The sequence below is a fragment of the Gopherus flavomarginatus genome, chromosome 7 (assembly GCF_025201925.1).
Source record: "Gopherus flavomarginatus isolate rGopFla2 chromosome 7, rGopFla2.mat.asm, whole genome shotgun sequence".
Taxonomy (NCBI): domain Eukaryota; kingdom Metazoa; phylum Chordata; order Testudines; family Testudinidae; genus Gopherus; species Gopherus flavomarginatus.
This window is the reverse complement of record NC_066623.1, coordinates 83,145,339-83,170,352: the sequence shown is the minus strand read 5'-3', so window position 1 is coordinate 83,170,352 and position 25,014 is coordinate 83,145,339. Positions and strand designations below refer to the sequence as shown.

The 25,014-nt window shown below is 39.5% G+C and overlaps 1 protein-coding gene and 1 non-coding gene across 6 annotated transcripts in view; both read left to right on the top strand.

Annotated features, from left to right (window-relative positions):
- RPAP2 (RNA polymerase II associated protein 2) overlaps positions 1-25,014 on the top strand; it is a 63,604-nt gene that overhangs the window by 25,362 nt on the left and 13,228 nt on the right. For 2 of the 5 annotated variants that reach the window (XM_050962162.1, XM_050962163.1), the window contains one exon: positions 10,046-10,114. The exons of 1 other annotated variant lie outside the window; for it this stretch is intronic. In XM_050962162.1, coding sequence (XP_050818119.1) covers positions 10,046-10,114 — 69 coding nt within the window. Of the gene's footprint in view, positions 1-2,568; positions 2,930-2,962; positions 3,150-10,045; positions 10,115-25,014 lie in introns of those variants that run through there. 2 more of the 5 variants (XR_007775455.1, XM_050962165.1) reach the window with 2 other exon arrangements.
- On the top strand, positions 20,215-20,330 carry LOC127056098 (U5 spliceosomal RNA). The gene has a single exon (XR_007775740.1). It is a non-coding gene; the product is annotated as a U5 spliceosomal RNA (small nuclear RNA).

Sequence of the window (25,014 nt, the reverse complement as noted above, 5' to 3'; positions counted from 1 at the left end):
GTGTGATTAATGATGGTTGCTGCCGAGTCCCTGAGCAGTGAGGAAAGTCAAACTTGGCCCACTCTACTCCTGATTGCAAGGGGAAGGATAGAGAACAGCTAAGAACCATGTTAGTTCACTACCACAGGGAGCCAGTGATCTTTAATCTCTCCCTATGGCCTCAGTGAGCCTAGTTCCCAGGAGCACTGATGAAGGTGGCAGCACAGACAAAGAGGGTGGTGGTAACTTTTCTAAACACCTAACCACTCTGTGGGTCAGCAGCCAGTTCCTCTTCACTGACACAACACAGACCCAGTACAGGCTCCATGCCCTTGAGCCCCAGCAAGAAGAGGGAGTGATAGCAATTGCGATTTATGAATGGCCTAGCTATGTTTCAGGACATTGACTTTAGGTGTTAATGTTTTTGCTCTTGGCCGTTCAGTGCAACCCAAGAATTTTTTAAAATGCTTTTCTTGTGGCATTCATATTTTAATGAGTAGAATGTCAGTTCCACTTGAACCCTTAATTTTGGCTAACATCTTCAAAGACCATGCTAGACTAAAGAGCTGTAGCAGGGACTTGCAGAGACAAAAAACATTTTGGTTTTTTTTATGGTGATGGAGCTGGTACATGTGATTTTTTTTTTTTAAATTTAATTTCTATAATTGCTCTTTTTTAAAATAAATCCTGATTAACTCCACACTTTCTCCTAGCACCTATGCCAAAAATTTGTAAAGGGTTAGGGAATAGCTTCTTTCATATATGCTAGAGCTGCAGGGGTATACCTCACGTACACGAATGACCTGGGTTTACAGAAATGTAGGATTTTTAGTCAGTCTGTAATGCCAAATTCATAATAGTTCCCTTAGTCTGCCTGAGTTACCTGGATTGCTGAAACTAACATGGATTTTGGTGTACTCCAACCATGGGCCTTTGTAACAGACCCATCGCAGTAGTGTCTCAGGACCAAAGCAGACTTCTTTCAAAAACATATCTGAAAGCAATTTTGGACATATTAGTTAAATTTGGCTCTCTATTATTAGGATTTTGACATACAGATTTTACCATCTTCATTATTATTTGTTAGGATCTGTTGCACGATAGCCCAACTGAACTTTTATTGCCAATTTATTGTAAATATGATCTGAATTGCAACCTGCCTGAGGACTCATCACTGTTATGTTTCATCTTTTTTTTTTTTTTTACTCCTCCTAAATAGATGGAACAGCGCCTTTTCAGTATTCCAACCTTTAGTGTTGAAACAAACTAGAGTAAAATCTTTCTTATTATTGCATCTGATGTCACTTGAGTTGTCTTTTGAGTCACTTCATGTTGAGACCTTTTTGCAACACCTTTTGGATAAGGTGTGAGTTGAAGGCCATTGGTAGCTAATTGGGAGTTCTAATGTGGAGGATCTTAGGTGAACTCTTTCCTTGGCAGTTGGTTTGTGTTTAATTGCAGTTTGGGGATTGTTTTTCTACATATTGAATTTATTGTAGCACCTAGAGCAATGGGTAGGTGCTTTAGGAACCTAAATAAAGTAAATATTTTGAATTCAATCAAACAAGATTACAAAATATAAGGTACATAGTGTGGGCCAAATTCTCCTCTTCAGTTATCCGTAGAATCAATTCAACTAAACCTACATTTATTTTTCCTTCATATTGCTCCTAGCAAGAAGGAACAATTCATTGGGCCTTTTCTCCATCTGTACCTGGTCTTTGCTTCAGCAGAAGCTGGTGGCAAATACTACCTCATGGACATGAGGATAAAAGCAGTAGTCATTGATGCATAAATCTCCAATCCTGCAAATGCTTATATGCCCAGGCTTAACTTTACTCACATGAGTAGTCTCATTGATTTCAGCATGAATACTCACAAGGGACAGTTAAACCATTTGCTGAAGTACTTGGAAGATTCAGGGCCTTAAGTGCCACTTTCTATGTAATGGGGTTGAAATGCTGAATAAAATAATGAGTGGGCATCTCTGACAAATAAAAGGTCTCTTTTCTACTTCGTGTACTGGAAGTACTTCAGGCTGAAAAATTGTTGAAGGCCCATCATAGGGGATAAAACATGTGGCCATAATGTGGGAGAGTTTAGTTAAAGAAGGGTAAAAGAGAATGTGGTGAACTGAGCAACAGCAGTTTTCAGCTCCATTGGTTCTTGAAGGAACACTTGCAGTTCAGCCTCTTTTGGGCAGCATTTTATTCAATCACCACTGCTGGGAAGCATTCTAAAGAGATCTCTGGAGACAGTTCAGAATGGTTATAGTTCTTCCCAAGCAAAGTCCCTCAGTGCCTGTAAGCTTTTGTTACAAAAATTGAGATGTCAAATTACTCTCCAGAGTCTGCCAGGGCACTTTGTTAAAGACCTTCAGAGTCTGCTAGGGTCAGAACTGCTAAACCAGGCTGGCTGTATAGCACCCAAACACTCAAGGTCTGTCCTGCATTCTTGTTGCTGATTGAATATCACAGGCTGGGAGCTACAGTACCAAAGTATTGTGAGGCACTCTGGCTTACTAACACATCCCCCTACTGGTCTATATTGTACCCCAAACCTTATGACAGCCGTTCATCCTGGTTACAGCCCACTGATATCCTAGGAAGGTCCAGAGCACAATGGAGGATCTTCTGTTCAAGGCCACCAAGCTGTTCGTTGACACCATGACTAAATACCTCCAATCCAGAGCAAATCTTCAGTACTTAGGAATCTATTATCCTGCAAGCAAAAGCAGGTACAGCAGACCACAGACCAGACCAGAGGTCCTGCCCCATCTAGTTTCAAACATATCACAGGGCCACAGCACCACCTAAGAAAAGATCTTGGTTCCAAAAGAAAAGACCATCTAGCTTCATCTCTGTGGTCATCTAGCTGTCAACCTTCACCAAGCGGCTGTTTTGATATATTGGTTGAGAGTCATGAAAATGGATTCTAGAAATACGTTTGCCAGAGAAAAATGTTGAATTTGCATTTTTCCCAGAGAATCTCTGGATGCATTTTGTCCTGCTACAAACTCTCTACAGTGCACCCGCCCTCAAGAGTGACTGCCCACTCCACTTGAGCACAATCTACCTCTGAGGCTTTGCTCAAGAATGTCCCCATCAAAGGCATCTGTAAAACTATCACCTGATCATTCATTCACACCTTTTCCCAGCACTGTGCCATAGGTAAGGCCTTATATTTTCAGGGTTTATTTTAAAATTTCCTGGGAATTTATTATTTTTTTTTATTACCAATTTTCACTTTTTTTAATTTTGTAAAACCTGAAAACAAAGGACAGCAGCAGCTATGGGCACCAGTACTCAGAGGGTGCAGCTTTGTGCCCCTTTTCACTGCAGTGGTCAAACAATCTGAGCTGCCAGAACGCAGTTCCATTCCTCTTCACAGTGGGGAAGCTGAAGGGCTGAGGTCAGGAGGGGACTCTGTCTGGCAGGGGAAGCAGATGGGCTGCATTGAAAGACCCAGATACCAGGTTCAGTACCCAGGGGGTGCAGACTTCCGCTCCCTGTGGGCTTGTCACTGCAGTGGTTGTGTGGTCTCAGCTGCTGGGACCCAACTCCCTTCCCGTCTCACGGCAGCTGAGACCACACAACCACTGCAGTGACAGGCCCACAGGGACTCTTCAAGGGCGGAGCTCAACCAAAATTTGGTGGAAATTGCTAAAACCTGAATGTTGACTTTTTTTTAAAAAAATGTAGGGATTTTCTGGAGAAAATCAGTAAATAGTGAAAACAAGTGTACGTTTCCAAGTCTAATGCAGCCTTTCAGATGGCTGTTCTCCAGTCTGAGCTAAACAGGACTTCTCAGCACCAGCCCCCATAGCCTGAGCATTGCAAAAGTCACCTGAAATGGAGCACTCATAGGGGGCAATTACTCAGAGAAGAAGTTACTTACTCATACAGTAACTTGAGTTCTTCAAGATGCTTTGTCCCTACGGGCACTCCACCCTGCTTCTCTTCTTTGGAGTCCAAGCATTAGGCTAGATTTCACGGTGGAGAAGGAACTGGAGCAGCGGTGGGTCCACCCTGCCTTATATGCCCTCAGATCAGAACAAGGGTGTACAGCAGTGGTTGGCAGCCTGCAGCCCGCGGGCCATATGGTGCCCATCAGGGTAAACAGATTGTGGGACACGAGACATTTTGCGGATGTTGACTGCAGGCACAGTCCCCCACAACTCCCAGTGGCCATGGTTTGCCATTCCTGGCCAATCGGAGCTGCAGGAAGCGTCAGCCAGCATGTCCACTAGGCTACAGAATGCTTGCACGGATCACGTGGACACTGCTACCAAAAATCTCTTTTCTGAGGCATATAGGCACGCACTGACACCTGAAGTGGAGAATCTGTAGGGACAAAACATCTCAAAGAACTCAAGTTACTGTACAAGTAAGTAACATCTCTTTTTATATGCTGTGCTCCTGTCAATGACTGAGAGGAGGCAAGATTTATATTTTCTCTCTTTATCTTTTATTTTTGATTCCTAGGTTGTTGCTTTTGTCTTCACCTGTCATCCTTTCGCTATCCTGATTCTATTTGCCAAACATGTTTATATTCCTTCATGTGATGCTAATACAGCTCTGCAGGTCATATCTCCACCTACAAGGATGGAGGAAATATTGCAGCTGGATTTAATGCTGCTTTTCCCCTTCTATTGTAGGCTGTGCTGTATGAAGCAAACCTGCTTCAGTACTTTGTGGGGTTTGACACCAGCCAAACCACCAGAATGACCAGTTGGAATCTTTTGGGATCTTGGGAGCATTCTCTGGCTTTCAGCACCTAGTCATCTAGCCTTACTTGGCTTAAGCAAACTTGCTGTAGTTTCTCTCTTTAAAAAACTTGTAGGACTTTTTGTCATACTTTTTAACAGAAAATTAGAACTCTGCAGCCGCAAATCATTGGCTTAAACTTCTACTTTTAAAACATTGCTGCTAGGTTTTTTCCCCACAACATATGTTTAAAAAATACAATTGTATTGACATTTTTCTCCCCTCCCTCACAGATTGTTTTGAAGTAGCAACTTTGGCTAAAGATAAGACAAAGAATTAGTGACCCATTTTTAGTGGGGACTTGCACTTGACTGTTTTTTGAAAGCTTTAGTCTTCAGATGCCAGGTGTTGACACACAGCTTGTTTTTTAAAGTGATTGCCCTTTTGCTGCTCCTTATTATTTAAGGCTTCACAGCTGTAGGTTGCATGCTTTAGTCTGATCTTCCTAAAATGGCTTTTTTAATACAATTGCACAAGTGCTGTAGGACAGGTATTGTACCAAAAGGTTACTGGTTGTGGAATCTTGACTACTCATCCAATCCAGTGACGGTACTGCAGCAACCGATCTATATTACTGCATCCAGCAGGTTATCTACGTCTTCTGACTACCTCTGCTGTAAATAGCATATTGATGGCAATGACTAGTGTTGAGACCTTGCCAATCAATACTAACATTGAATAAGAGTTAATTGACACAAATAACTACGTCTCTTAGTTTATGTACAAGAATGATGCCTTCTTGTGCTCTAATCAATAATGGCTCCTTGTAGAGCACTGAAACAAAACTGCTTTCTCTGCTATTTGACAGTGTTTTCCCAGGTGATTTGGAGCTGTCTCTTCCACTGTATCTCATCAGAGCAGATTAACTGGAATGTTACATATGAATTGCCTGTCAAGATGATTCCATCAGGCATTTCTTAGTAGTTTTTATCACTGTCATCGGTATTGAGTCAAGACCTTAAAGTCCTTGTTTTGTCTCATATTCTCTAAAAAGAAAAGAGTAACCGTTTAGCACATATTAACTTTTTGTTGCTAGACACTGCCTTTAGCAATTTCATATAGTAGTCAGTACATGTTGGTATGTTTCAGACAATCTATGTTATTTAACCAAAAATACTCAGTATATTATATGACATGGCCATTTTGTTTAGTACTCAATGTTAATTTTATTAAAGCATAGGAAGGAAATAATACAGATGGAGATGCACTGCTTCAGTAGTCATGGCTGATTCTTATAAAATTGATATTTAAACTATAGTCACACACTTATCTTGTTTGGAAGAATCATCTGGATTCACTGAGGATGGGGAGAAACAACATTGTTGTTTTAGTTTTTAACTTACAGAAGAAATTCCCTAGCTCTGCCAACTGCTCAGGCAGATAAAGAAATACGAAATGTTCATATATAGAGCGTTTTTCGCTAAAGATGAATAGAAAAGCGTTAGGTTTCCAAACCAATAACCAGATACACGTAATGCCAAGAGTGAGAAGGTGGTTAGTTGAAATGAATTATTATACTGAGGAAATAAAGCAGGAAAGGGAAGCAGTGAGGATGTCTTGTTCTCCTTATTGGTCATATTTGAGTATCTGTTGCTTTTCTGTTGAAACCAGACTAAGCAGAGTTTACAAATTGTAATTGGAATCGTGTTTTATATGTGATTATTTTGAACCATTATACTAGCTGTAATATTCTGGAATTTTACACAAACTTAGCAAATAATAAGATTGCCATGGATAAGGTTCCAAAGTGTCAAATGCTTGGATCTTTCAGTTATTCTTTTGTTAACCCTAAATTCTCATTTGGGGCAGGGAGGAGATCATTCCGTTATAGTAGAAAAGGTCAACCTTAAAACTCAAACAGTTGTTTTTGTCAGATATTGATAAAAACAAATGGCATATATTACTGATTTAGAAGTGACTATATTTGTAATATTACCTTATTGCTTGGTAAATGATGTATGATATTATATGGTTTGTGATGTTCTGCTAGTGTAGCAGCTGTCATAGTTTGTAATGCATTCAGAACACCAACAATGTTCTGTCCTGCTGAAACCAGTTTAGGTTATTGGCTAAAAAGCTATGGCTGTGATTTTGTAACCAGTTAGAGGCATAGTCACCTTTTAATCAGTTATGGATAACACAGTTCAGTTTCTGTCACACAGCAGTTTTTGCCATCACAGCAGTGTTTAGACATTCACACCTGCCTTGTTGCATAACCCTATTGTACTGCAATATTTTGAGAAAACCTGGCCAGTTATTCCATGCTACCTCTGCAGGGTATAGACTGTCTAGATGACATGCACACAGAGTGGGAGCAGCAATCTGGCACAATGTACTCTGGGGTGTCCTAGCATACAAAACTGGTGAGGGAAGGAGAACTGGCGGAATAGCTAGCATTGGCATGATTACAAAAAGACAAACCATATGGTAGGTTGGCTTCTGGCAGGAGCAAAACACTGTTAACTGCCATGGTTATGGAATTTTATCTACATTTTGTAAACATAAACCTGTGTAGTTTTAACTGTGCCAGTTGTGTTAATAGGGCCTTGGGGTCTGATGTGCAGGGTATCTTGGGACCTGACCTAAAAATTCTCATGATGTATTCAACAACTGACTTAAATTGTTCTGTCAAATCCACCTCTCTACTGCTCCACTTTGTGCTGTTCTCTCTCATGTAGTACAAAAGTGTCATGTTGCAAGGCCAAAATCTATTTGTTGCTGGTTCCCTGGAAATAGAGTGCCTCAGTGGTCAGCATATAAGACACAGCAGAGTTTGTCATCTTCCAGATAAATATGCTGCATGTGGAAGGAAACATTCTGCTCTGTGCCTCAGAGTTGACAATCTGGTGGGATGGTCTCATACGTTATCTGTCTATCATGCAATATTTTTCCCACCTCAGCAGCTGAGGCCATACTACCCATAGTTATTAAAATTATATGCGCTCCCTATAAGGGTCCAACTGTGGGCACTGGTGTCTAACAACTTGTATAAAATTGTCTGTAGGGGTAACTTATTGAGCTACCACTTCAAAAACCGGTTGTTAGCATTGCCCAGTGTAACTGGTGGTGTACATTGACCTGCCCAAAAAAGAAAACCCAACTTGTGATGCACATCCCTAGTTGAGATTGTAGGGCTTGAGGTTTAGAAAAAAATTACTTTGTCTTGTAAAGTGAGAACATTTGGTATGAAAATCAATGAGATGCAAGAAACACGGATCTAAGGCCTGGTCTACACTGTTGCTAATCACCCCCCGAGCAACATAGCTTACATCAATCTAATGCAGTGTCTACACCACACTATATTGTCAGGAGATGCTTTCCCACCGATGTACTTTCCACCTCTTGGTGAGGGAGAGTACTGAAGTCGATGGGAGAGCGCTCTCCTATCGACTCATTGCGTCTTCACCAGACCCACTAAATTGATGCCACTGCATCAATCACAGCAGCACCAATTTAGCATGCAGTATAGACAAGATCTAAGTGTGCCATTTTTTCAGATTCTCTATTCAGAGTGGAGCCATCCTTTATAAAATATGTACCTTAATATAGGCAGCAGGCAGAGAGAGTCATCATATCGGCTCACGGGTAGTTAGTTTACAGGTCACAGGAAGAGTTTTCTGGGTTGGGTTAACAGATAGAGGGAAAGTATGCTCTCTTTCTCCTTCCACCCATGTTAAGGGCTTTAGACTGTAGCCAGCAAGTGGAGGCCCCTTGAAGGGGACTAATGATTTCACTAGTGCTGTCAGCACAAGCCACAGTTGGCCATTCAGCCAGGGCCACCATATGCCTTTCCACAGGTGACTTCCAACAAATGTACATTTCTGGCCCGTACAGCTTATTTGAAAACCTTCCAGGAACAGTTTCTTCTGTTGAAATGTCCTCAAATGGCTTGAGTCTTTCCTGTTAGATAAAACCCTGAAGGTTGTGATGGAAAACTGTCCCTCTGCCCCTAGAATGCCCCCATAGGGCCATGTCCCCCATCTTAGACAATTTCTGGATGAAGCCACTGGGAAAGCTGGTGAGACAGGCTGAGAGGTCACTATTATAGAAATGATGCCCTTCACTGTGTCTCCCAGCTTTCCCAGTGCCTTCTCAAATGAGAACATAAGGGAAAAGCAACTGTTTCAACTGAACCCAGGTAAGAGAGAAGCGTGCTGATAGGAAAAAGAAGCACTTCGAATAATTTACCAACTCCACAATATCTCTGAGTGTTCACAGCTTTGGATGCCCAAATAGCCGCACCTACTGTCATCTGTGGCTTTCCATAAGACTAGCTGCTGACCCAATCCGACCAAATCTGCCCATGGTAAATCATGCATTGTGATCTCCAGGCTTGACTTGTTGCAGCTCTGTTATATATAGGGATGAAGCTTCACTTGGTGCAAAATCCAGTAGTCCACTTGTGCAGCATCATGGGTCTTGGTGCCACACATCATTCCTGTGCTCTGCTCTCTGCACTTTCTCCACATTGAATAGAGTATAGTACAAAGACTCTGTCTTGATATTCAGAGATCACCAAGTGATTGGCCTTAGCTATGTGGAAACCTGTGTATCCATTTGCAACCATGAACTCTGTTGACAGATACTCTAGATGTGAAACATGAAACTTGATCTGTAGGGTGAGATATGGAGTACAGGAGACAGAACTTTTGCTGGTATGGGACCTAGGTTTCTGAACTGTCTCTCTGGAAATGAGAATGACCTTGGACCTCACTGAATCCTGAACTAAATATAAATTCTGTTTCTTTGACTTAGCTTTCCCCCTCCCCCCATAGACCACTCATGCATAGGAGCCATGAGTGAGTGGGAGGGGGAATTCTGCTACCTTTCAAGCTATTACAACAGTTGCAGAAAAGAAAGAGGGGTGTTCTTACTATTTGTGAGGTGCTGATAAAAGAGGGTGATGAAGGCCAAAAATTTAAAATACCTAGATATTGTGCAATATTGTTAAAAATATAATGAACCAGATTGTGATATTAGCTACTTGAATGTAAATCTGGAGAAATTCCACTGAATTCCATAGACTTACTCAGCTTTAACACTGCTGTAACATGGACCAAAATCTGATCTTGTTGTGGGTGTCTATAAATAGGAAGGAGGTTGAAAATCTTCTTTTTAAGGATACTTGAATATTAATATACTACACATAATTCAATGGGTCTTTCAGGTACTCACCATTTCTCAAAATGAAGCCTTAAAACCCAGCCCCTTATTTTTGCTTAATAGTAAGTTTCAACTGTTCTGATCTTATTTGTGTTCTAAAACGTACAATTTTTGATGTTGCCCTTATTATTTTTCAGGTTAACAAATACAAATATTATTCACAAAATTCCAGAATGGACCCTAATTGCTGTTGTGTTGTTATCAGTGTAAGTACTGCAATTATTCTAAATAACAGATATGACATATATCTAAGGATTAGAAAAATTAAATCAAATACAAGGGTGTTTTTCTTTAAATCTGGTTATTAACTAAGCTGGGCATTATACACAGGCTTATTCACATAAATTCATTTTGCCAGCAGTTTTGTAGCTGTCAGATTTTCAGTAACAAATAATCATTTGAAAAATTACATCTTGCTTAAAAAATACTAAATCCTACAGACCTCAGGTCAGTGTTGCTGGGTTTTTTTAAGCATTACTTCTTTTCACTCATCTCTCTAAAACATTCATTTTCTCTCTGATATATAGTACTTTTCAGCAGAGGCTTTGTTATATTTTGATCCAGTTATCTGTTATGTAACCTATAAAAAGTACCCTTTGTGTATTATAATAGATATTACATATTCAATAATAGACTTGTTTTGAAAAAACTTTTAGAATGGAAGGAAACACAGTGGAAAATACTAAAGGATACTTTTTTTGCATACTAATTTTAGTGTGTTCTTGCCTTTCTTAAATAATTCATTTTTCTCTACAGCAGGAATTCATTTGTTTTTACTTGAAAACAGGCAGTACATTTTAAAAATTATATACTTGAATCACTTTTCATCACACTGTTGAATAAACTTGTTTTTTGAGATAGAAAAATTCTCATTTTGCAGCCATAACTTATTCAGACACATTTGGACTGGGATATTTAATTAAATATCCCCAATCTGCATTTAAACATACTTAAACATTTAAAATGTCTAGACTCCTACATCATTTTAGTTTGCATGTGGTGAGATCTGGTCTTCAGCAGTTTTTTTTCTTAATCATAAGCCTGATTTTACATACTCCTTTTCAACATAATTCTGAAGTCATAAACAACACAAACTATAGTCAATATATCAAGTAACTTTCCCCATTTTTATTCTCCAAATTAGTATACAGGTTTAAAGTTAAATAAAGGCAAAATGTAAAGGTTTCAGTGTTCTAAAACAGGCAGTTCTTTTCACAAATTCATATTAAACATTTAACATTAGTTCACCTTTTAAGAAATCACTGGTGGTTTCACACAGTGTCAGACTCTGCCTTTCAGTAGGGTTAAAACCATCAAGCAATCTTTGTGTATGTCTTTCAGCTTGAATTACAAGATTGCAAAAATCTTATTGCATAGACTGTTTATTACCACACTGCTGCTTCTTCTTTTGGGCTTCCTGGGTCACTGGAGCCTGTTGGACAGAGAAGTACTTACCAGACATTCACAGGTCAAGAAGTGTTGTGGGCCAACCTCATAGCGTCCCCAGTACTGCACTTACTTTCTTTGATATTACTTCAGTCTGACACATTATTCTGGCTTTGCTGTCCCAAGGAAGGCTATACCAGTAGGCATTAGAGTAGGCTTCAGCGAGCCCTACATCTGTGTCACCCAGCCAGATACTGCTCAAATGATTCATTAAATCAGAACACAGAAAGTAACTTTACTTGAATGCCTTGTTATAAATTTTTTATCAGCTGTAAGAACAAATCTTTTGTCATTTTTACTGTACACTCTTATGGTTGAATTGGTAATTTGTGAAACAGATCTTATGAATTTTTCAGGCAGTGAAATGACTATTTTGTTCACAAGTAAAATGTGTGTCTTTGGTCATCTGCTACACAAAGTGTTAATAATGAGCTATAAATGTTTACAAACCTAATTGCAGTTTTACAGTTGCTTTAAAATGTAGCCAAGCAAAAGATGCAGTAGTAGCGGGCAGTCTTTTCTACAAAGCCACAGGCTCAGAATAGGAGTTGTCTTACTTCTGCCCAGATAAAGGCTTCAGAATTGGGCCACAAAATAGCGGCGACTAGAGAATATTCTTAATCTTATTTCAGTGAAAGCAAAGATAAAACTTCCATTGGCTTCAGTGGAAGCCAGAATGAGCACCGGGTTTGTTACAGAAGTGGTGGTCTTTGGTTTTTCAGCAATAGCCCAATTACCTCTTCCTGTGGAGACATGAGTTCAGAGAGGGGAGGAGAACTTGAGGGTTCCCTTGAAGAATTTCCTCCCATTTCCTCTGTCTGGAGGGAGAGTATTGATTCGCTTCTGGAAAGAAAAGGGAGTTCAGCCTTCAGAACCATGGCTTTTTGGAGATCCATGTGGAACTCTGGGAAATCTAGTGGAGGCCAGGAACATCCAGATGGAGGTCCTATACATCTGCTCCTCCACTCCCAACCTGGCTCCCTGGTAGTGCTGTTCCTCAGGCTGCTCCTGCTCCTGAAGAGGAATTCCATATCCTGGAGGGGCTCTACAAAAAAGCTTTAGGCTGGATTAACTCTCCTGAAGATTCCATGGGGTCTAGAGCAGAATGATGCTTGTCAACAGCAGACTGATGATCACCATGGAACCCCACAAAGAGCTTTCTATGGGATCTAGGTCAAAAGATGTCTGAAACCACTTTCACTTGCCTCTTTGACAGAGAGAGATATGGAGGGCCTCTTCTGCATGTGCAAGTGTCGACAGGGCATGATCTGGCCCCAGGGACAGGTGGTGGCTGTGTTATTCCTAGAGCCAAACAAGAGGGTAACATAAGCAACAGTTTGAAAAGAAGCTAATTGCACATCTCCCCAGCCTGACTGAAAGGTGATATGATGGAAGCTCCTAATGTACGAATAACCTGAGGGATCAGAGGGGATAAGAACATGGGCTAGAATGAAGGAGTGAACAATGGGATTTGAGGCTACACATCATAATAATCCACCTGTTTCATTTTCCAATTCAAGGAGACATGACAAAGAAGTCACCTCTCTCTGATTTGAGGACCTAAGGTGTTTTGTTTTTTAAAAAGGTAGCAACTGTCAGGCGTCGCTTGCACCCCTCTCCTTAGGCACAGATACCATGATTCATCGCTTTCTTGTCACATATGAGTGTCATGTGCTGGAGAATGATATTGAGAAAACTTCCCAGTGCATTTTCATAGTACCCTGGATACTTTTGTGTCTGTGAACTCCCTGCTTTGCTGCTGGCCAAGGTTACTATTACCATTAGTGATGTCTCAAATTTAGCAGGATGTGATTACTGCTTAATAGTTTGTATTACCATGGCACAAAATTTTCCTTCATTTCCTTAGCAAGGTGTGTGTGTGTAATACATAGGTTTTCTTTATGTATAAAATATAGGCTATTAAGGTAGTAGAACTACCTGTCCAGAGAACATCCAGATTAACACAGTCCAAATGATCATGATACCAAAATTAATGTCCATTCTGAGCCCTTAATGAAAATCTAACCTGAGACATTTCCATCTGTCTGTTCAATACATTGTCATTTGTCATATTATATACTGTGCTTTCCTAGACTGCCCTTTGACATCTAGTGAAGAGGCTTACCCTGATATTCTTGAATACTGCAGCTAAGCGTGGCATGGAGCGGGAACAACTTTAAAATGATGCACAGACCAAATGCTTTATTTGCTTGCTAATTAGTTTTGTAAGTTCAGTGGTGGTGGTTTACAGTCACTCCGTTTAGGAATGTTTTAGAGTTTAACTTTGATATTATAGTAATATCTGTTTATATAATGCAGTATAAAACAAAGTACTGGAAGATATAGCTTTTCCCCAAAGATCTTTGCTTGATATCAAATGAAGCAGATAAATTTATATATACACAGTATTTAAAGAAAGGAAATCAAAAGGTAGGGAAGATTGTATACCCCTGATACGGTCTAATGGAAAAGCTTTCAAGATATTCTCAAGAAATGTCTGCTTTCATTTTATCTATCTGAACTGGCTGGTTCCAGTGAACTGTGGTCAGTTTCATCTGCAAAGTCCATGCAACAGTTTTTCTCTCTAAAAGCTTGAGAGCATTTCAAAACGTCCTGGGATTAGTGGGTAAGCATTAGGACTCAGTATTTAAACAAACTCAAAATGACCATGATCACTAAACAAAAGCCTACATTAGACATGTGCAGCCACTTTAGGTAAATGTGTCATGTGGAGATGTACTCTAGAGGTTTAGTCTCAGAGATGACAATGCAGGGGCTGAAGAATCTGGATACAAGTGCTTGTTTTCACTTCACAGACAATATTTATAGCATACTTATTGCTCAAAAGAAAAGGCATAAAGAAATCTCTCTAAATCATTTCAAGAGGAATTTGCTTTTTCAGAAATTTCTGTTGCATGTGTTTATGCTAAATGTTGCATTCTTGATATGTGAGAATTAAATAGGCCTATACTGACTAAAAATATATTGGATGTGAGTTTACTCTGCAAAGCAACAATGTAATAATGTCACTCTTACTTCACAGTTCTGCTTCCCTTCTGTCATGTCTATGTAGTCAGTTATGTCTATTTAGTTTAATAACTAAAAGAAGCTTTTATTCCTGTTACCCTAACAGAGATAACACACCTTAGAGCAAGTCAGCTGGATGCTATTTTGGCTAACAATTCTGTTGATAGGTGAGCCATATTTCAGCTGTAAAATCTGTCTTCATTACACATGGAACACAAGCTGAATATTTTTCTAACCCTAAAATGAGTTTGCAGTACCAGCAGTTAGAAAAATCTTCATTTTTACTTGTAAAATGAGCCCATATGATCTGGAGCAGTGATACTCAAACTTAGATTTGGGAGCTCAAGTGGCTCTTTAATGCATCTTTGCAGCACGTGATATTAAAACACTCTGTGATTTAGTTACTAACCAGTCAGGATGCTTTTACTGTGTTGTTAACCAATTGTAGAATACTTCGTCAGTCATTTTGCTGTGAGAATGGCAGGGAGATAGATAGTAAATGAAACAATGAATTCATGCTTCTGTGGCTCTTTTGGGTAATGTTGATCGCTAATTTGGCTTCTGAATCACTGAGGTCTGAGTATCACTGATCTGGAGTTCATGACAGTTATGGATCCACAATGCCATCTTTACAGAGTCATTTTTTGAGTCACATTCCACTTTATAATTTAAAATGCAAAGAGTCCAACTTTCCGCCAAGTTACACTAAGCAAGATTATACTTTCTTCCATTTTTCTCATATTTTTGATTGATAGATCATGAATATTCAGAAATGGTTTGAAGTAAATAGGATGAAATTCAATAAGGACAGATGCAAAGTACTCCACTTAGGAAGGAACAATCAGTTGCACACATTCAAAGTGGGGAATCACTGCCTAGGAAGGAGCACTGTGGAAAGGATCTGGGGATCATAGTGGACCACAAGCTAAATATGAGTCAACAGTGTAACACTGTTGCAAAAAAAAGCAAACATCATTCTGGGATGTATTAGCAGCAATAGAGTTGTAAGGAAGACATGAGAAGTAATTCTTCCACTCTACGCTGTGCCGATGAGGCCTCAACTGGAGTATTGTGTCCCGTTCTGGGCACTACATTTCAGGAAAGTCCTGAAAAGAGCAACAAAAATGATTAAAGGCCTAGAAAATATGACCTGTGAAGGAAGATTGAAAAATTTGGGTTTGCTTAGTCTGAGAGGAGACATGATAGTAGTTTCCAAGTACATAAAAGGTTGTTACAAGGAGGAGAGAGAAACATTGTTCTTTTTAACCACTGAGAATAAGACAAGAAGCAATGGGCTTAAATTGCTCTAAGGGAGGCTTTGGTATGACATCAGGAAAAACATCTTAACTGTCGGAGTGGTTAAGCACTGGAATAAATTGCCTAGGGAGGTTTTGGAGTCTCCATCATTGGAGATTTTTAAGAGCGGGTTGGACAAACACCTGTCAGGGATGGTCTAGATAATACTTAGTCCTGCCATGAGTGCAGGGGACCGGACTAGATGACTTCTTGAGGTCCCTTCCAAGTCCTATGATTCTATGAATGTTCAAGTGCAAATGAAGTTTTCTGCTAAACAGCAAGTTTAAGCACTTTTTTCTAAGCATACTCAATTGTGCTTAGTCAGCTTATTAGTATAAACCTAGTATTTACTGTATGATACTGTACTTCCTCCTAGCACCATTCAGAAGTTAATTAGGAAATGTATGCAGTACAGTAATTTTGTAATTGCCTAGCACAGTCACCACCTGCACATGTTACTGAGTATGAAAAAGTTCACCACTACTTTAAAACTAAATTACAGTCTTTAGGCTTATCAATTAATAGGGAGCACCAACATATAATGCTTCCCAGCATCCCTTGTTGCACAGGATGAGCATTCACTGTCTTGCATACCTGCCACATCTACTGCCCAATGTAGGAGGAGACTGGGGTGATAGCCTCCTTTCAGGTGTCTTGCACCTGTGAAGTTATGTGGGAAGAGTTCATGTGTTTCTGTTTATATATGTATAGTACTGTAAGAAGTGCCATCAGTCTCAGTTTTGAAGGGTGTGGGAATTGTACGCAAAGAAATGGAGTGTTTTCTAGTCCTTGGCCCTGTGAATGGCCAGGCACAGTCTGGCCCTTACTTTGCCCTCCTCCTTGCCTACCCTTAAAAAACCCAAAATACCAGTAAGATAAGAATTCTAGATAGGAGGAAAATACACAAGTCAATAGAAATACTGGGATTTTTTCCATTGATAAACACATGTTTTGGAGCTTCTGGAGGGAGTAACCTCATGGAAACTTAATTTATTTAGTTCATTCCCTGCCTTCCCCCCACATACTCCCTTTTATTTTGAATCCAGAAGCCACAAATACAGCTGGGAAGCGATAGTGCTTCCCCCACCACCTCATTTCTGCCCTTTGTATGAATAAGATGTAGCTCTGATTTTCACACCAACTCTAGCCCATGCCCTTTTCTAAGGACAGCACACACATTATGGAAGGTAGTTTTGTCATGTTGACTTTTGTCTGTTGGGGAAAGAGTTGTGTCAACATACTTCATGTCACTTTGAATCTCATGCCACAGTTGGACCCCGCACACACAGATGAAAAGCCGTCCAGCCTTACTTATAAAATACATAGGAGTTAATAGTTCAGAAACTTTAAATTTTAATTATTGAAAATATATTTGATTTGTTTAATTACGAGCATCTACTTTTTAGTTTTACTTTCCTTCTCCTTGCACCACACACACATTAGTGTGCATAATAGCCCAAGAATAAATCAAAAAGTTTGCTTGTGCAAGACTCAAAAGTCTTTCCTGCACCTTTGTAAAAAAATAAATAAGTTGACTGTAGTCTGGGTGATTCTGAAGAAAAGCAAGATGTTGATGATGTTGCACGTAATACAGTATATTTAGTAGCTCAGTAGGGTTGTTAGCAACAGGATTTAGACATAAAGTCTTGGCATTGAAATTACTTTGGGTTCACCCACTGAGCAAACCTAATTGTAAAATATATCATCACAGAGTGAATTACAAAGTACTAGCTTTATTTGTAATGGAAACATCCCTTTGAAAATATACCTGCTTCCTTATTAATAGGTAATCTTTATACATTAAATGCAAACATTTTTATCATGAAACATAAGCCATCTGTTAGACAAATAAACTTGTATCTTTTTCTTTTATCACAATCTTTTACATTCAAAGCTTTAATTTTATCTCAGTAAACTTTCTAAAGAATGGGCCAAATTCATTGATGACATACCCTGTGCAGTCCCACTGACTCGTGAGATTTTCACAGGGTGTAAGTCTATGTTGAATTGTCTTGTTGTTTCTTGAGAGAATTCAGAAAGATTGCTGAAAGCCTGGTCTTCACAGACACATTGTACCTGCATAATTATTTCAGTTAAGGATGTGATTTTTTTTTATTTGGTTCTTAAATCAGGATAGTTGTACTGATACAACCCTTAGAGGATTCAGTTAAACCTCTATAGCTGGAATAAGCTGTGCCGGTATAGCTGTGTTGACGCTAGTGGGGTTGCATACTGCTATAGTTGAAGCAGTACAACTTTTGAGTGTAGAGAAGGCCTAAGATAACAGATAACTTTGGAAGACCTGTGTTACCAGTCCAGTCCTTATGGTTCTCTGTTACTACTGGAGCTAAAACTCGGTATGATCTCAGGTACTTACTCCTGAGGGCGTTCTGCACCAAAAAATTAAAAAGTTTATGCACAATATTCTAAAATTCTGCAAGTTTTATTTGTCATTAAATAAATGCAGAGGCTCCAGCATGGCAGTGGGGAGCACAGGCCACTGGCTGCACAAAGATGTGTGGTCACCCTGCAGTTCACCCACCCTCGGGACAAGGACTCAGTGGTGAGGCTGCATCTGACCTTGACACAGTACAAGGCCTGGGCTTGCCCCAGAAACACCCTGGGGCCCTGCCCCTCTGCGCCAGGCGCTCCAGGTGTGGGGATGGCAGGCTCAACCAGGCAGGATTAAAGTGTGGAGGGACTCGGTTTGGGGATCCAGGTGTGGAATGAGAGGATTCTGTGTGGTACGATCTGGGTGCGGGCAGCTCAGTGAGGGGTCTAGATGTGGTGGGATCTAGATGCACAGAGGCTCATTGGGGGGCAGGTTCCAAATGCAGTGGCAATGGGACTCTGCAGGGGCTTCCAGGTGAAGATGGTTGGGGCTCAGCAGTGTGGGGGGCTCAGCAGGGGGGCCTGAGTGCTGGGGGAATGGAGCTTTGTAGAATGGAGGTCTTGGTGCAGCTATTTTGGGGTCAGTGGCATGGGAGTGTGGACCTGGGGGCTCAGGGTGGTACAGGGCAGTGGGGCTCTTCAGGGTGGTGGTTTGAGTGCAGGGAGCTCAGTGAGAGTGGTCGGTGCAGGGGTGGGGGTCCAGAGGCACAGAGTCTGGGTGAAGGGGGCTCCAGATGCAGGGGTTGAGGTTCAGTGGGATGGGGTTCGGGTACGGAGAGCTAGGGGGGTTCTGGGTGTACAGGGTGAGGCTTGGCAGGGGTGGGGTCTGGGTATGGGCGGTCCAAATGCACAGGGCTTGGGCGGATGCGGGGAAGCCAAGAAATCTGCTGGAGACATGAATTCTGCGCATGCACAGTGTCTCAAAATTCCCCCAGGAGTAGGTACTAAGCTGGGGCTATCTAAAAGACCAACACTTAATCCTTCGGATTTTGTTTGCTCTCTGTCTTAACAGCAATTGAGAATCACCGATCTGATATAACAAACAGTGTTGCCATACCAATGTATGGGGACAGTCACAGGAGGACGAATCCTTCCATTTGTCTTGAATACAAAGAGCTGGAAAATCTCATGGTTTTTAAACAAAAAACAAAATCATGGCCTTGAAAAAAATGTAGCTTAAAATTCATCCAACAGATATGGCTGCTTGAAGGCCTGGAAGTGGTATAACTTAATGGTTAATGAGTGTGCAAAGATGTATAATTGTCAGTCTTCACTGTCCAAAGGTAGACTATAGAAATTATTAGGGGGTTAGGGAAAATAGTGCATAAAAAGCCAGTGGCTGCCCAAAGCGCTGTCTGCACTAATGTTCTCATCGTTGCTACCACCACTGGGGCTGTGACAACATTAGCAGTGCAGGGGAATTTTTTTGAAAGAAAATTCCCTTTCAGAAGTCCAGGACTGGAATAGCAGGAATTTTGCAAACTGTGAAGTTTAATCAGAAAAATATTGATGTGCTTATCTTTCACATCCTTCTTTTAAATTTGGACATATTTAGTAGCAGCAAGTCTATTCCTGGCTTGTTGTCTCTTTACTCAGCTGCATTATTCCAGGTGTTTGGTTTGCATATTGGACTGTAAAGTAGATAATCAGATTATTGTGTTAGAAAGTTCTAAAACTAGACTATGATCAATTTTGTGGTAAATAGTTTCCATAGTAACTGAGTGCAGGTGGGTCCATTTATAAAGTATTGATGAGTTATTTACCTAGGTGGATTGGACTGTAGTTCTTCCACCTGTAACACACTGTATGTCTGAATCAATTTTTACCTGAGTTTTTCCATAGCATTAACAGAGTACTGACAAGCAGTTGCAAGGAGAGACTTTTACTATTCACTACTACATTCATTCATTTCTGATAGCTGTTTATGCAAGAGGTTTTTCATTTTATTTGTAAAATATACTTGGATTTATGTGAAAATCATTGATATATCTAAGTATCCAGAAGATCTGTTGCCCATTGAAGAAGAATGTGTGTTTTGCTTCACAGAGGATTGTAATTTTACAGAATATTTACAAGCCCTTGCTCCAAAAAGCTTCCATTCTAAGACCCTAGTCTTACCAAGACTTACACATGTGCTTAACTTTACGTATCTGAGTTTCTCTTCAGACTGTGTAAATCTTTTGCCTTTTACTAAAGATTTCTGTGGAGAAGAACATTTATGAGTTTCTACCCAATTTTTTTTACATATCTGAGTAGACACAGTGACTTCTATGAGACAAACTCACATGTGTAAGTGTTTGCAGGATCAGGTTCTAACTCTACCCAACATAAGTTGAGAAATATGAAAAAACAGGAAGGTATGATCAATGAGGGGATCAGTGTAAGGAGCTTAATAAAAATAGGACTTAAAGAGGGGTTGGATGGGAGGACATTTGATTCATAAGGAACTGATCTGAGAGTGAGAGGTGGAATAAAAGGAGGGCCAAAGCCAAGAGAGAAGGAGAAAAAAGCAGTAGAGTATAAGAAGTGAGAAGTATCTTTGATCTGTTGGTCTGGTTAGCAGAGGGGACTGACATCAAATAAATGGAATCCTTTAAATTAGGTCTGACTTTGTGACATGTATCTGGGGGATGGGAGGACTACATTTCTGGGAAGCAATTGTATTTATAGCAAACAACTGATACTTATTTATTCTGGGGTTTAACTAACACATTACTTAATTATAAACCGGCCAAGTGAAAATCGTTTGGAATAGCTTCCAAAATAAGTGTTATGGCTTTAAATGCCAAGAAATATTACAAGCATTGAGACGTATATAATATTTATATTTACACTACTAATTACAACAAATGGGTTATCTAGGTGTTGTATCCTAATTTAGTTCGGATTAATAGATGACTATATTATGTTTCTAATACGAAACAGTGGACCATATCATGTCTGTCTGAGCTGTGCTTTGCATAGGACCTCGGAGAAGAAAGTAAAGATGGCTTTGAGCCCTCTTGATGCTTCCCTCAGCTTAGTGCCTGGCTGGAGACTGGTCTGGTCTACAGCGTGAGCTAGAGCAACTTCAGGGCTGCTCTGTCTTGCACCTGACTGCTCAAGAAGTTATTCTCAGTGTTGCCAATTCTTGAGACTTTTATGATAATATTTGGTATCTTAAAAGCATAGCTTCTGAACTCATGTGATTTGGTGAGAATTGTAACTTTAAATTTAAAAAAATTGTGTCTAGCCCTTTTGGTCTGTAGAGAAAGTTTGAGAACATGAATGCTACAGGCTCGAAAACCAGCAGGCAAATAAATAGAACCCCCAAATTATTTTAAACGTAATATTTAATCCAGTCTCATGGTTTGTTTTAATGTGTTGGGGTTGGCAGTTAGACCTGGGGATCACAGAGCACAGGCCTTCTAATTACCCCAATGTCCTGGGCCAGGCCATGGTGAAACAAGAAAATTCCCAGCTACCTGGTTAAACTGGCTTCCCAGCTATTGTGCATCACTGGATCAGCATTAAGCAGCCAAGTATTATGGGTGGATTTGACCTGTTGTCCGTATCTGCTGAATATTCTGAAATCTGCATTTTTCCTAGAACAATTACTGTGAGAACTGAATTGGTTATACATATATAGCAAGGAAAATATTCAGAGGGAATGTTATACACAAGACTAGAGATTCAGACCCTGTCTCTGAACTAAAGACAAATTAATGTTAGTATAGTAGATAACCTTCTGACAATACACAGGGAGCCAAGGTGTTATGTAGTAGCATGTGTCATTTTTACAGTTTACTTCTCAGAAGAGAATTGCATTTTAACATATCACGCTGTAGTATGGCAGAGGTGCATATGCTGTGAACACTAGCATATGCTTGTTCATTTAATGTTTCAAGTAAGTTTCACATCAGTTCATTTAATTTTATTAATGCTGATACACACACTGCAAATTCTCTTCTGGTACACCGCCGGTGCACAATATTAATGAGAATGTATGGTTGTAACTGAGGGTGAAATTTGACTCACTATATTTTTGTCTTTGGAAATTACAATGCAGTCCTAAAACATATCTTTCCTGTGTTTTTACATTTGACATTTTACTTTTTTTGCAAAATCCTTATTGAATAAATGATGCAAGAAAAGTAATAAATAATATCACATTTTGAGTATTAAAATAAAAATCTCCAACATCTTTTTCTGACCTTCATTAACTTTCTTTCAGTGACTATGAGTTGTCATTCTGAGGAAGTTAATGGTATAAGGAAGTTCTAGATTTTTCCCCCTCTCTGACCTACACTCTTTTTGTGATCAATAATATTCCATTGATACAACATCATTGAAGTAATCTGGCTGGCTGTTATCTGTAACAACTGACAGCTGACAAGTGAAGCTTTGCAGAAAGAAAGACAGGTGTAGTCAGTACATCCTGCTATTCATGCTTACAGCTCTGTTCTTCATTAGTAAAAAAAAAATGTTAGTATTGACTCCTATCAATACCTACCAATTTTTTTTTTAATCAGCTATTTTTGTAATTGGTCAGGTAACTATAGACCGACCCATCTTGTCCTAACACACCTCCTCTACATAGTCATATATAATGAGATACCGTGTAGTATACAGCTAAAAGAATTATGGAAAAGCATTTTCACATGTATTCACTTCAGCCTCCCAACAGTCTTGTGGGGAACGTAATATCACTATTTTGCATATGGAGAAATGAAGCACTGACTTGTAACTCAGAAAGTCTGTCGCACAGCTAAGAATAGAACTCCAATTCTATCGGCTAACCCTAGGACCATTCTTCTATATAACCATCACTTTTGTACTAAATGAGTTTTAAAGACATCTCATAAATAGTGTAGTGTATCAGAAGGCTTTCTTGTAAGCCATTGATTAAATTAGTTGAAAATCTCTGGTTGGAATACAGATCACTGAGCAAGGCTGATAAAATCAGTTGTTTTTTCAGTTTATTTTAAATTCTTCTGTTACTAAGAGTATAAAGTGTATTATTGAGCAGATTATATACACTGATTATTGCGTTAAATTGTGTGTGGTTTTCCTTTCACCTTTAACTAAAGTCTTTTTCCATTTATCTGTACGGTGGGTGAAAATCTGGCTCCCTTGAATTCAGTGGCAAAGGATTTTACCCTATCTGTTGAAGTGTGGGCACTTAAGAAATAAAAGTGACAATAAAGGGATTTTTATTTTTAAGGAAGAATATATATAATCAAAACATTTACTTGAGCAAGTCAGTGATTTCTGGAGGCTGCAGGTGAAGAAACTGACAGTAGTGGGAGCAGTGAACAAAGATAAGTTGTTTTTTTTTAATGAATCCCATCTCCTGCAATTGTTAGCATTCAAGCCATTGGTTTTGAATCAGTTTTTATATCCTTGATTTAAGGGTAGCGGACAAAAAAATTAAAAATATGAATAATTTAGCTTCTGTTGCCATCAAAGGGTTAAAATAATATGTAAGGCAACTATACTGGATTCTGTGAACAGGTCAGTACACAGTAACAAAATGTCAAATAATAGAATGCAGTCTACATTTTATATATCTACTCAATTTTCTTCTTTATAAGAAAGGGGCTTTAGATTGTACTTAAAACTAGACCAGACATAACTTTTGTTCTTGCTTAAGAGGTTTCACTATTAAAACAGATGACAGAAATATTACGAAAACATAAAATGTTGGGTAATTCACCCAAGTTCTTATCCTTCACCCAAGTAAATGCTAGTGTCTCTTCTCCCTATTATAAAAGTGAATTTTTGGGATTCAAGAAAAGAGCTTTGAAATACTCCCTTTCCCCCGTCTCTTATAATCTAACCTAATAGGATAAAGCTTTAAATATGGAACATTTTAAGGCCATAGATGCAAATAACATTAGTTCTCATCAAATTATTTAACTAGCAGCATTTCATAACATCAAAAATTTAATTCTGGAGGTCTCTTTAAACACTTCTACATGTTGATGTTTGTAAGTTAGATGTTTTCAATTCAAGATCATCCATCAAATATTAACGTGTTCCAATGGAAAACCTTCACTCTAGAGGCAACCTCTTGCTTTTAACAAGGTTTTTTAGTATGTTTTGTTGAGCTTGTTTTAAAAACTTGAACAGAAGTTATAAGCATAGAATATTTTAAATCTTACCCATGACCATAACAGCTAAATAGAAGATCGAGGGGAGCCCGGAACTTTTTAAATCACCGCCGGAGCCCTGCTGCCGCTACCTGGGGCTGCAGCAGTGGGGCTCGGGCAGCATTTTAAAGGGCCCGGGGCTCCGGCTGCTGCGGGGTGCCCCGGGCCCTTTAAATCACCACTGCAGCCCTGCCACCGCTACCCCGATACAACGGCGTTTCACCTATAACGCAGTAGGGATTTTTGGCTCCCCACGAATGCGTAATATAAAGCTAGAGGTGTGTTTTTATTACGGTAATAGGCTTATCAAAGCCTTAAAGTAAGAGTACTGCTTTACCACCTGTTTTGTTTGAAATAAATAATTATTAAAAGTACAAAAAAGTCCTTGTGAGCTTTCGTGAAAATTTATTAGTCTCTAAGGTGCCACAGGTACTCTTGTTCTTTTTGCGGATACAGACTAACACGGCTGCTACTCTGAAAAAAGTCCTTGTGTGGCAAGGGAATATAACTCTTGACAGTTGTACGTATTCATTCATTGAATAGGGCTTCACATATTTATATATGATGATTTATAAACACCATGTGATACAAACTAGCTTCTTATGCTGTGTTGCCTCTGAACATGTTTTGAAACTTAAAATAAGGTAATCCCTTATCTGAATGTGTTGTGTTTATTAACTAAATAGGGTGAGATTCTCTGGTGAGCCTCTAAAGAACTTGCAGTCCAGGACATAGTCAGGCTAAGTTGGCTTTAAATCACCTTTTGTACCCTCCAAATCCTAGGTTGTACTGGGGGTTGGAGTGGCCTCCAGTGT